Source organism: Haemaphysalis longicornis, unplaced genomic scaffold (assembly GCF_048455015.1).
Source record: "Haemaphysalis longicornis isolate Haplotype H1 unplaced genomic scaffold, Haemaphysalis longicornis Haplotype H1 scaffold_3, whole genome shotgun sequence".
Classification (NCBI taxonomy): domain Eukaryota; kingdom Metazoa; phylum Arthropoda; class Arachnida; order Ixodida; family Ixodidae; genus Haemaphysalis; species Haemaphysalis longicornis.
The window spans coordinates 36798442-36810962 of record NW_027526335.1 but is presented as its reverse complement, the minus strand read 5'-3'; the positions used below and the strand labels follow the sequence as shown (position 1 = coordinate 36810962).

At 49.0% G+C, this 12521-nt stretch overlaps 1 protein-coding gene across 1 annotated transcript in view; it reads right to left on the bottom strand.

Annotated features, from left to right (window-relative positions):
* Nucleotides 1–8843: 8843 nt before the first annotated feature.
* The window catches only part of LOC144174316 (la-related protein 1-like), a 29195-nt gene continuing 25517 nt past the window's right edge, over nucleotides 8844–12521 (bottom strand). Inside the window, exons 7-8 of the mRNA XM_077702950.1 lie at nucleotides 11427–12474; nucleotides 8844–9970 (exon numbers count right to left, since the gene is read on the bottom strand). Coding sequence (XP_077559076.1) covers nucleotides 9507–9970; nucleotides 11427–12474 — 1512 coding nt within the window. The 3' untranslated portion in view covers nucleotides 8844–9506. The remainder of the gene's footprint in view (nucleotides 9971–11426; nucleotides 12475–12521) is intronic.

The following is a 12521-nucleotide window of genomic DNA, read 5'->3' as shown; positions in this document are numbered from 1 at the left end:
TTCCTATTCTGATTCGCTACATGCATAGCGAGGGCCTCGGTTCTGGCAGTCTTGTTGCCAAAGGGAGCTTAAGAGGGTTCAAAGCTGGTCGACCACTCTGGACATGTCGTAGACACTCGAGTCACGACCCGGGGGTTAAAAAGAAGGTCCCCTTCACCCCGATTAGTCCGAATGGCGCTGGCTACCACCCCCAAGCACAGGAAACAAACATACCTAACATAAATACCCCAGAAAGTGAATGGGAAAATCGCCCCGCCGGTAGCGTAGTGGTTATCGCACCAGACCGGTATTCTGGAGGTCGTGGGTTCGGATCCCACCTGGCGGGCATTTTTTCTTCACTTTCTTTCTTTCTTTCCAAATTCTTAATCTGTTTCAATGATCTACCACATCCTCCCCTTTGCTTTCCGAGGTTTTCTCGACTGCCAACCCTTATTTCTGTGTTATATATATATATATATATATATATATATATATATATATATATATATATATATATATATATATATATATAGCAGAACAGAAAGATACGGGACGAGGGACTCTGTAAGGACATATATCAAGGTTGCAGTCCCGCTCCCGGAAAAACGGCGGATTTTTTCTCGACTTATATTTTCGCCTATTTATTACTGTATCAAAGAAACATGACAAACACACGTTATTCGGCACTATTAAATATTTCGGAAACAGCCGAATAGCACTGGCAATGACGACTGCAACCTTGATATATATATATATATATATATATACATACATATAGGAAAGTCGAGCCTATTTTTATTCATCGGGAGAGAAGGCTATGTAAGCTCGTACATTGCTTAGTATTGAAGAAAAAGGTTTAAGCTTAAAAGAAAATAAATGCGATCTTATATTAGATTTGATTTGAGATCAGAAAGTAGCTCGACAATACTGAGTCCCAACCTATGGGAAATTTCAGCGTCCTTTTTTTCTTGCAGACGACGAATAATTCAAATCTCGTGAGAGGAGTTGCGCACAAAAATTCAGAAAGTGGTATAATATGGCCCTGCAAAAATTGCGCTACTAAGTGCGGTTTCGCGTGGGCTATGAGGCGTTCCGTAGGGGGAAGGGGAGAGGGGGGCTACGGAATAATTTAAACCCCTCAGTGATTCTTAAAGGAGTACTGACACGAAATTTTTGTGTTGCGTTTTTTTTTTTCGCTCCTATGGGTATATATATGTGCAGTGGAACCCCGCTGATACGTCCCCCGGACTTGCGACGACTTTACGACGGATCACCGCGGTCCCGGCAAACTCCCCATAGAAGCAATGCATTAAAAACCCCGATATGATGCGTGGGTGTACGCGGTCCGCTTCATACGACGGACCCTGGCGCGGATAAACTGGCGATTTTCCCATGTTTTACACAGATTCGCCGCCTCGTCCTGGCTTTCTTTATTCTTAACCCCCATTTGATGCGGCTTGATGGGCAAAGGTCCACAGACGGGCCAGACCACTTAATGAATCGACGCAAGCAAGCAGGCGGGTACTGGTGAGCGGGAGTTAACCTGCGACGGTCCTCGCGGCAGCAGTACGCCAACGCGCCAACTGCGAGAAGTCGTTCAGGCGGCAGGTGGACCGTGAATTTGAAGCTCCAGTTGAACTGCCGACGAACGCGAAAACAGTATACGACGCAACCCCACGACGACGACCGAACAGCCGCTTTTCTCGCCCGCTCAGTCCAGTTTCTTCTTTTCACGACGCTCTTTCTCCCTACTGCTGTCTGCTTATCAGTGTCTTTCAAAGCTGCGTTGTCCCTCCACTCTTTTCTTTACTAGAGTGCCTCAATTCACGCGCGTCCGCCGCAAGGGTGGAGCAAAATATAGGAGGCGATGGGTGGAGACACGTACCCGTTGGCGCTGCCATTTTGTGTCACTCGATGACCGCCGCAGCAAGTTATTGTAGCAAGACCGCGCTATAATTTGCACCGCAACACGGTTTACTCGCGAAGGTTGAATTCTCTTATTGATTCGCGTTGCTGGGTCTTGAGAAAAGAAAACAGACATGTGATGAACACTGTGACCCAATAGCGACGGCACGGAGCCGTTCAAAGGGTGTCTCCAACTCTTCACCATGTATGAAAATGCCGTTTTTTGTTCATCTCCGCCTTGTACTATCATTCGTTTCGCTTGGCCTCGGCAGTTGCACACAATTGCCTTCTCCCCTCTCAATTAGCTCGACTACGTCGGCCTCATTTCGCGTAGCGCACGGCTTGGCTGGTATGCTAGCTGGACGCCATAAAGGGGAGAGGGGCACAACATAGGCGTTGCTTTTTTTCAACTTGAGATTTCAGCTAAAGGTTCTCAAATCACGCAAGAACGCGCTAAATATAGTAGTTTAAATAAGTTCTTTAACCACCTGTCATGTGAGACCGTCTACTAGGCCGGCATCTACCCGCACCCCGATCGTACGAACCCCGGTCATACGACGCTTTCTCGCGGTCCCTTGAAAGTCGTATTATCCGGGTTCCACAGTATATATCGCCTGACTTTGTAACATTATAGTCAAGAAAGTGCACCGTTTTATGCGCAGTCAGGAAAACCAGTGAATACGGATAACAATGATGTCGTGTTGAATACTCTTTCAGAAATATGGGTTAATTACCTGCTCAGCACAAATTGCACCGACGTATACGAACAGATTTCGCTCACTTTCAGATAGATCAAATTTGAGTCAAATTTTCGCATTCAGACGTACTTCAAGTTCGGGCTCTATCTTTGTTCCTCGAAACTGGCTTCATCGTGCAGACAATATTACACAGTTGGTAGACAGGTGAGCAGCCTTTTTTGTGTGTCTGGTATAGCAGCGAATAATTGTTGGGAAGCCCTCGTTGCGCTTGCTGTCAATTTACCTGTTGAGAACTACTTCGGCCGTCAAGGCGACCGATTTATTAAGAAAGGCATGTAGCCTGTGTTTGCGCACTGAACGACCGGAAAACGCTGCTATTACGGAGTGAGGAGACCGTCTTCGCCGAGTGTCGCAGGGGATGGGGTTTCCACATTGAAGATTCCGCACCCTTTGTGGTGTTCGCTCCAGGCTCTGAGCCCCCTCTACTTCCGACGGCGGTTCCTGTTTTAGATGCAAAGCATCTCTTAGTCGACCCTCCGTCGTCCGGCGTCCGCACCTCTCCTCCTCTCCACACCACCTGTGATAACACCTCTCTCCCCTCCTCCTCTCCACACCACCTGTGCGCTACGCGCGCTGCTCCTCCTCTCCCCTCTCCACACCAGCTGTCGAATCACGCGCATGCGCGCTGCTCCTCTCCACTCCCTCTGCTCTCCAAATAAACCCAGTCCGCGCTCCGCTCAGTTGCTTCTTCGGTACTGCGCCGCCCGATGACTGGAAATAGACGCCAACGATTCCGTCAGCGAACTGGCTGGCACACCTTCAATTAGCGCCAGCCAGCACACTGTCAGAACCGCGAGCACCTCCGAAGACAAGGCTGCACAAAGGAGAGCTCGCGACGCCGAACGTAAACGGCAGCGTCGAGGAGCGGATTCCTCGCTTCGATAACGAGAAGCCGCTTTGAAACGCCAGCGGCGAATAGCTGATCCAGATTGCACGGCTTTGCATCCCCTCAGGGTTCCCACGTGGGAAGATGGTGTAATTTTTTTCCACTCTTTACTTCAATGTTTCGTCTTAACTATTTCGTCTACGTCAATAATTATTTTGCCGAAGCGCGCGTTTTCGGGTTCATGTTATGTTTGGCCCCTTTCTTTTTGGCGGGAACATGGCTGATTGGTGTTAAGAAGCGTCTCCCCGAGTGGTTGTGGAAAATGTGTCCAGAATGCGCTTTTCTTTCCAATAGCCCGGTCGAAGCAAATCAAAGCCCTGTCCGCCGGGTTCACAAGGAGCAGGTGCCGGCGCCCGGGTCTCACTTCAGAAACACTGTCGCCCGTCGTTGGTCTGTTAGTTACTCCAGGACACCTTCACCATCAGCTATGTTCTGTTTAGTACTCTTGCTCTCTTGACTATTTTCTATTTCATGTAATAAGTGTATGGTTTGAAATTTGTATGTGTTAAAGTAAATTGGACCAGTTAACCTTAAAAATACTGAAATTTCTCGACTGCTTCACTGCCGATCACCATGCTACCGTAGCATTAGAGAAGGGACAATGTGTGCTGCAGTTTTTTCTCTGCATTTTTTTGCAAAAAAAAAGGTCACGGGGAGACTGCACGTGCTTTGTGCTTTTCTTGACTTCATTAGTGAAGAAGGCATTCAGGAATGCTTTAATTGTATTTCCTCCCCACCCTGATCTCCCATCATCCCATCCTACTTCCAAACTCGAGTCCGAGGCTTCGGGCAACGGCAAAAGGTTTCGCGTGCCTTTTTGTTGTTATGCAAAGGTGTATTCATTATCAAATTCCTCCTGCAAGCCAATGGGGGCTGATTTGACGCTTAATTTTTCGCGTGAAAAATCAGAAAAACTCGACTACTCTTTTGTAACGTGAGGGTTCGAGCTAGTTGGTACTCCATAGTGAAAATTTAAAGCGCAACAAATTTAGACACAAGACGAATGACACAGGGACAAGCGTTTGTCCCTGTGTCATTCGTCTTGTGTCTAAATTTGTTGCGCTTTACATTTTCACTACTCTTTTGTAGTTTTACATATTTTATTTGTTTATTTATATTATTTGCATGTCTTTATAGTAGTGCTTTTATATTGTTATATTGATGTATTATTATATTTTATAATTTTTGTCAAAATTTAACCCCCCTCCCCAGACGAAAATCCTGGGTGCGCCATTGGTCGAGAGAGCCCTGGCCCGGCAGCTGCGTCTCTCGTACCTGATGCAGGCTGCCACTAGCAGCCGGCGGAGCGGCCTTATATTAGAGAGTTTTAGCATAGCGGCTCCCGTACGCTACGCTAAGGTTAGCGGGTAGCGGGACCGGACTGCGCATGCGCGCGCGGGGAGTGCGAGGAGGTTGCCCCTCAGCGGAGGGAAAGAGCGGGCATGGCGAAGGCAGGCCGCGCGGAACTAATCCACCCCACCGTGACGAATTTGCTCTCCCCAGTCGCGCCCCGCTACCCGCCGCCGTAGCGTTAGCGGACTCGTGGAAAAAAAAGCGCATTCTGGCCCCACTTTCTGCGGCCTTGATTACACCAATCAGCCATGTGCCCGCCAAAGAGAAAAGGACCGATTACACACAGACACAAAGGTTGAACTCGAAAACGCGCGCTTGGAGAATTATTGACGTTAAGTATTGCAGACAAAACACACTAAAGTAAACAGTGGAAAAGACAGAACGGTCGTTTGAACTACACCGAGGGCCCGGAGCCCAAAAGTGACCAGTGCAGCCGCCACGACAGCAGCTGAAACTGAAAAGAGTACACGTTTGTTAAGGTTGAAATGGGCGTCAACACTACCAGGCGATCGAGTAACGTTGATCCAAAAGCGAGCGAAAGGTGGATGTTGAGCTAAGGAACATTACGCAATATTTTTCACCGTATCTGTTTTTTTCTTTCAATCGCTTTTAGTGGCATGAGCTCTCTGCTTCAATGCAAGCTTTGTTGCGTTTTCACCTTCCCGGCCGTCACCGCCGCCACGCTATCGTCTACTACAATGATACAAGTATCTTATGTCAATGTTACGCTAAACAAATTGCTATTTTGATTGCCAAAAAAAAAATATGGGACATTATTTTTATGGCCTGTTATCGCTGACTTGGAAACAGTCAAAACTATTATTTCTTTCAGTCTAAAATAGTTTTAAACCACATATTGTGCGAAATTATGCCTGCTGCAAATTCACGAATTTTTCACGGCGCCGAAATTTTTTGCCCTATTTCACGGAGACGGCAGCCGTGATTTGCAAGCTGTTACGCAACATAACGTCACTTTTACGAAGGCTGAAGTTGCCAATGTGTGACGCAAGCATTCCCGCCAACCTGTTTATATTGATGTTTAATAGCAGACAGGCGTACGCCATCACGTTGGCTGCATTTCGTCCAGTTTTTTATTGCCAGCCGAGCATCATGCGCCTTCAGTGGAGAGAAATAAGGCAAACTTACGAACTGGTGCCACGAAACATCAAAATGATGAACGCACACAACCGCTTTGTCAACCGGACGCCCCTGACCAAAATTGAAAGCCAATTAGAAAAGACGTCCGGCAAATTCACAGTTCACTGTGAATTTGCGCAGTCGAGAATAAGGCCCCAACTGGGGCAAAGCATAGTTTCTTAGTAAAAGAGCGCAAGAGAATGGCTATATAATAGGAATAGAAAGGTAGATACTAAAATCGATGAGCAAAAATAAAAGGTCAATCAAGGCCAGGTTGCGACTATAAATAAGATGTACAAGTTTAACTCCTGACAAAAAATTAAGAACACGTTTCACAGAAAACAGGAATGTCCCCTAAAAAGTAGGATGGGTGCAGTGGAATGTGCTGGTTGTACAGTTCTCTGAAGTTTTTTGTGTCCTGTTGTGTCAAGTGCCTTACATGTGATTAAGGGAGACGCTAGTCTTAAAATGAATTTTCCTTTATTAATTGTTCTATGATAACGAAAATAACTGTGCATATCTATTTTTCGTATTCATTTCAAATATGTAATAAGCTTTCAAGTTTCAAGAAACTTAGCGATCGTCGTAGTCTACATTGTTGGTTGGGGAAACGAGCCGCAGCTTACATTTCGGTTGCATATGTAATACACCACCACGCTCAAGTCGTTTGCGGAAAATGTAACACAGTTGATACGGTTGTAAAGTCCCCATGAGGTCAAACTGCGCTCGACGCACTGAGAATTGACTTCAAACGACGGGACGGTAATTAGCACAAAAATACTTTTAGAGCGCGCTTCCAAAGCGAAGTGTCACGCGCTGCAAGCAAACTATGCAGCAAGATAGGAACGGTGATCCTACAAGCGACGTCAAAACAATCGCAGCGCCGGCCTTTCCAGTGGTGGGCCTCACGGCCGATAACTCACTAGCCCCCTAGATAGGGGCTGGCACAACAGCCCGCGCCAGCCCCCCGTTAAACGGCCTTTTTAGGCTGCTCCAAGCCTGCTACCAAAGGCAACTTTGCCTGCTCCCAAACCCGCACACCCTGTTCCACTCCTGCAATGTTTATTTTGTCATCTTAGGAACCTAAAAAAAATCATATTTTTGGCAACTTGGGGGGGTCAAATGCACTTTTTAATCAGCTTGGACTGTGCACAACACTGAAACAGCCTTAGATATTATTTTTCTAACAGAGTATCAACGTACAAACTGCACTACCTTTATACAAACTTTCTAAATTCTGAGGCTGTATGCATAGACAGCATGCAGTGCCAAAGAATTTTAATGTAAATTGAAAAACTTCGCATTCAAATTATCAGACTGCACGTATGCACAAGTGTAGAGCTAGGGCAAAAGTCGCTCAAAGCGAGGTGGCTGCTGTTGCACCACACCAGCCCTCCCAACAAATTCCAGAGGTGCCCGTTCACCACGATCATAATTTGAGTGATGTTGCCATGTTTGGCCACCTCGCTTAAATTTCACTTCGAAATTAATACTACTATACTTGGTGACAACTTAAGAACGGCACCAAAAGTTGCCACTGTGCCTTATCACTGCAGCCGGATGTTTCTCCGCACGGCGCAAGTAGGGCGTTACTGGGAATATTTTGAACATGGCGCGAGCCGTTCCCGTGATTTTTTGGACTTAATATGCTTATAAACGACTCCAGTGGCGACAAACAAACTGCGCGAGACAAGGCAGACGATATCACGCATTCATAGCAAACCCCTTTCAAAACGCGCGGGCACTGCCACGGGACCGGCGCTTTGGCGGAATGATACACTACATGAGGTGGTGCCGTTCTTGAGTTGCAACAGAGTATAGCGTGCAATTTCCACTATCAAATGCTGTTAAAATATTTCACGGCCGTCTAGCCTACTTATGTCGCGTCGATCATCTCATTCCCATAGCTCGCGAGCTTTTATATTGCAATGAGCCCAAAATTTTACTTCCCGCACGCACCGTGCCTCACAATCAAGCACGAACCATGGCGAAGTCTCGGTCACTACGTTGTTTTCAATGAACTCTGTCTTTCAAGCCATGCAACTTTTCACAACAGATCAAACGACAAAATGATTTCCCATCTAACCATACCAAGTGATGTTCCGTGATACAGCGCTCAGAAAATTGCAGACAAGCATTTTGCTATGGCATTTTGCCAAGGTTTTCAATGATTGATTGATTGATTGTAGGGTTTCAACACGCCGACGCAACGCAGGCGATGAGGCACGCCGTAGTGGAGGGCTCCAGATTAATTTTGACCACCTGGGGATCTTCAACGTGCGCCGAAATCTCGTACACACTGGCGTTTTTGCTTTTCACCTCCATCAGAAAAGCGGCCGCCGTGGCCAGGAATCGAACCCGCAACCTAGTGCTCAGCAGAGCAACAAGGTTTTCAATGAAAAAGCTTTAGAAACGCACAGAATATAACATGTGCAACCCAACAATGCGACTTAAAAAAAAAAAATTTTTCGTTGATGCGAGTTTTTTTTAACTGATCAATCAATTCAATCAAACCGTTGAAAGTGCCATCACCTTGAGTTTTCCGAAAAATAAGTTGTCAAGTCAGCATTTTTTTTTTCCGAGACCAACAAGAGTCAAAATCCATTTTTCATACTTTTTCTGGAGCAATTTGGTGCAATTTTTGTAAATTTTAAGCTTTTGGGGGAGCTTGGCACACGAAAGCAGATTTGCATCAAAACTGCGCACTATGTGCAGCTGTCTCACCCCTGAGTGTTGCCAGCGATACCACTCCAACACCTTGTGCCTGTTAAGTTTTGGAGAGCTGCAGCTTAGAGAAGGGATGACAAAAGATGCTATCAATGATCTAGTGATTGGCCCAATTTCTGGAATCTGTTTATTATTTTTCAATTGCAGTATACATACAAAAACTCGTTGACTAGGCTAACCTTCAAGGTCCGCCTAGCACAGAGCGGCAAACTTCATAAAAAAAAGAGCATCCCACCATCCATAAATTCTCTCACATAAATGTACACGCATGAACATTTGTTTCCTGCTTTATAGTATTTAGGTGGAAAACTAAAAAGCAATAAAAATATCCCAAATGGACGAGCACGTTTGTGTGGTGCACACAAGTGAGGGCCCTTGCGGACATGTTGGCCTGCAACTTGGGTAGGCATACTGTGGACAATTCAAAATTGTACCACTCTCTCACACCACCACACAGGCCAGGCAAGAGCAACAAAACTTGCACTCCTAGCACAGCCAGTTTTGACATTCCGTGGTGGCCTGCTCCTGCCGGGCCCCGATGCTCGCTCAGGTTTCCCAACGAGGCGGCTGCTCCCCTGCCGGGCGGTGTCCCCAGTCGGGAGGAATGCCTCGCGTAGTGCATGCGAGAAGGAAAGGCTAAAAGGGCTCATTTATTCTTGTTCTCAGACAACACAATTTATACAAGGGCGTGCAAAAAACGGCTCCCCCTGCACGGGGAGGGACCAGGGTCGTCGTCGAAGGCACTTGTTTCTCTCCCCTCCTCACTGCACTCGGTCGGCGCGGGGGGCCCGCGGCCGCTCCCCCTGCGAGGAGGAGGAGGAGAGCGAGGGCGGGGGCGCGTCTATCCGGAAGTCGTCGATGCTGCGGTAGGCGTGCAGCCGCGCCTCGAGCCGGGGCTCCACGGGGCACTGGTGGGAGAGGCGGTAGTACTTGCGGAAGGCCCAGAACTTCTCCAGGCCGTACAGCTGCCCCTGGGCGCAGTCGCGCAGCGTCTCCTGCTGGAAGTCCTCGTAGAGCTCCTGGCGGAAGTGCTTCTCCAGGCCGTAGCTGTAGAAGCGGAAGAGGCACTCCAGGCCGTACCGGTAGCCCGCCCGCGCGTCCTCCAGGGCCAGCCGCCGGAACTCCTCGTACATCTTGCGGTTGAAGTGCTCCCGCAGGAAGAACGACCAGAAGCGGAACAGCGTGTTCATCTCCGCACTCTGCCCGGGGCCCAGCCGCTTGCGCTCTGTCACCAGGGGGGAAAGGCAAACGGACCACACGTCAAGTTCTGACTCGCAACTGGTTCCGACAACAAAAAGATGAAACACACACACACGAATTAACTCTGCAGTTGAATTCATGCAGTCAAGGGCCAAATTACAGTGCTAAGGAGTTCTAATGACCTGCTATGCTCTGTACACAAGGTTATCGTCACTAGGATAACTGCATTTTTACCAACACAAATGTCTCAAACTTTCAAACTCGGTTTTCCTGTTGTCGAAGTTCTGGTAACTTTCCCATTTTGTGGAAAGTCTTCTGGAAACTCAAAATTGATGAATAAAAATGAAATTTGGCACAGATATAATTGAAATATCCTACAAAAAGAATCATGAAAACACCAGGGCACTGTGAAAAAACTTACTGACTTCTATTTTTTTTTAGTATTTTTTGTATAGTTCCAGTACTTGCACACAGATTTCACCTAGATATTGGCACTCTTATCTGAACAGCTAGATAAGCTATAGCAAGATGCTGTTCCTGAATGTTTTCTACAGGTAAACCTTTCCACAGAATCGCTACAATTTGCTGTTGTGTATAACATAACTGAATCGCTGTAACGCTCACACAGAAACTAATGGCATATTTGATATCTACATAAAAACATTTATCACTGTCTGAATTTTCAAATCTGTAGTCCAAATAAAAATGTTTCGACAAGTGTCTCCCTCAAAGGGACACTAAAGTGCAGAAACAAGTTTGCTTTTATCTGTTGAGTGCAGTGAATGCAAATACACCACTCACAGCAACGGCAGATGCTTATTGACACAGTAGATGCCTGAAGTACTAAAGGTTGTAAAAACAGGTACTACCCCCTGCATTCACTTTCCCACACTACGATGTATGGTCACGAATCTTTAATGTAGAAACGTCGGACAAGTGCAGCTCACCTAAACATCCTTCTGGAAACACTTGAAATGAAATGCAGTTTTTGAAACTCAGCCTCAGTGTTTCTTTCAGAAAAAAGCTTAAGTTCGTGACGTCACAAATTGTAGTGTTTGGCATCTGCGCCGTGACTAAGCAACTGGCATTGCTGCGAGTGGTACAGTTGCATTTACGGCACTGTAATTTACCGATAGAAGAAAACGCCTTTTGACACTTTGGTGCCCCTTTAAAGCAGTGTGGACGGCCCAGGATTGAAATCTGAAGCATGAACAGTGCAATCCTTCTCCTAGATGGAGAGAGTTTGCAAGCAAGAATCGATGGGCCATTTCAGAGCCTCTTCAGTTTGAACCTGTCTCCGTGTGGAAGGGCCAGAGCTCAGAAGCATTTTGTTGCCTTTCCACAGTTAACCTGAACAAAGCACGCCTTCGACAAAGCAGTTTTGTGCCCTTTGAGCAAGCTGCGATTTTGGCTGAGGTCCCAAAAGCAGCCACAAAAGCGGCGCGCATGAACAGCATGCACGGCAGAGCCTTTGCAAGTACCTTTGAGGCATCGCGAGCGGTACTTGTGGTAGACAAGCTGCGTGAAGCCATTCTCCTTGAGCAGTGCGTGGCTCGGATGCTCGAAGGCCGGCAGCGAGTGGGGCGTGCTGCCGTAGACGGCCTCGTCGGCGGCGGCAGCCGAGGTGGTGCGGGTGCGGTGCTCCCGCACGTCCAGCACCCAGCCCACGTGGTGCTCCACGGGGGGGTTGCTGCTGTGGCGTGTCTTCTGCTTGCGCGGCGTGTCCGGCTTGCCCTCCTTCACCACGGGGTAGAAGCGGGGCGCCACCCGGGGGTCCTTGCGCGGGGTCCGGCCAGCCCCCATGCTGCGCGGGGTGCCCATCGCCTCCACCGGGGGCGGGGGCGGCGGCGGTGGGGGTGGAGGGGGCTGCTGCTGGGGTTGGGCCGCCGCCGTGCCCTGCCGCTGGGCAAACTCCTCCTGGCTGACCAGCTCGACGGTGCGGTACAGCTGCTGCTCCTGGCGCTCCACCTGGTTCCAGAGGTCGTCCTCGTAGTAGTAGAGCCCGTCGTTAATTACTTGCGCCAGCTCCTGGGTCATCTTGACCCGGCTCGTGAAGTCCGCTGTCCGGTCATAGCCCTCGTGCTTGCGCAGCCCCGAAGGGGCGGGGGGTGGCGGCGTCTGGGTGACGATGAGGATCTTGTTCACCTCGGTGTCACTGAACTCGTAGTCCGAGTCGTCGGACCAGTCCGTGAAGGTGTTGTTGCGGCCGTCGGGGGCCCGCTGCAGCTCCTCGTCAAACTGGAACTCGAGCTCCTCTCGGTCGGGGGCCACCGAGGGGTGTGACGAGGCCCGCGTGCGCTGGCCCCGACTGCGGCGCCGAACCTCCTTCCAGCCCCCGTCAGCCGGCGGCGGCTCCTCCGTGTCCGCGTCGTCGCCGGACGCGGCAGGCGGGTAAGGCTGGCCCGGCACGAAGGCCGGCACGTCCGGGTGCAGTGGGGGCGCCTGGGGCAGTGGCCAGCGCAGGGGATCCCGCACCGTGCGCACCTTCACCTCCTCCCGCAGCTCCAGCAGGGGGCTCTCGCGCACCGCCTGCACACAGACACCTGTAGCGTCAGCCCCCCTCTACCTCCCCACCC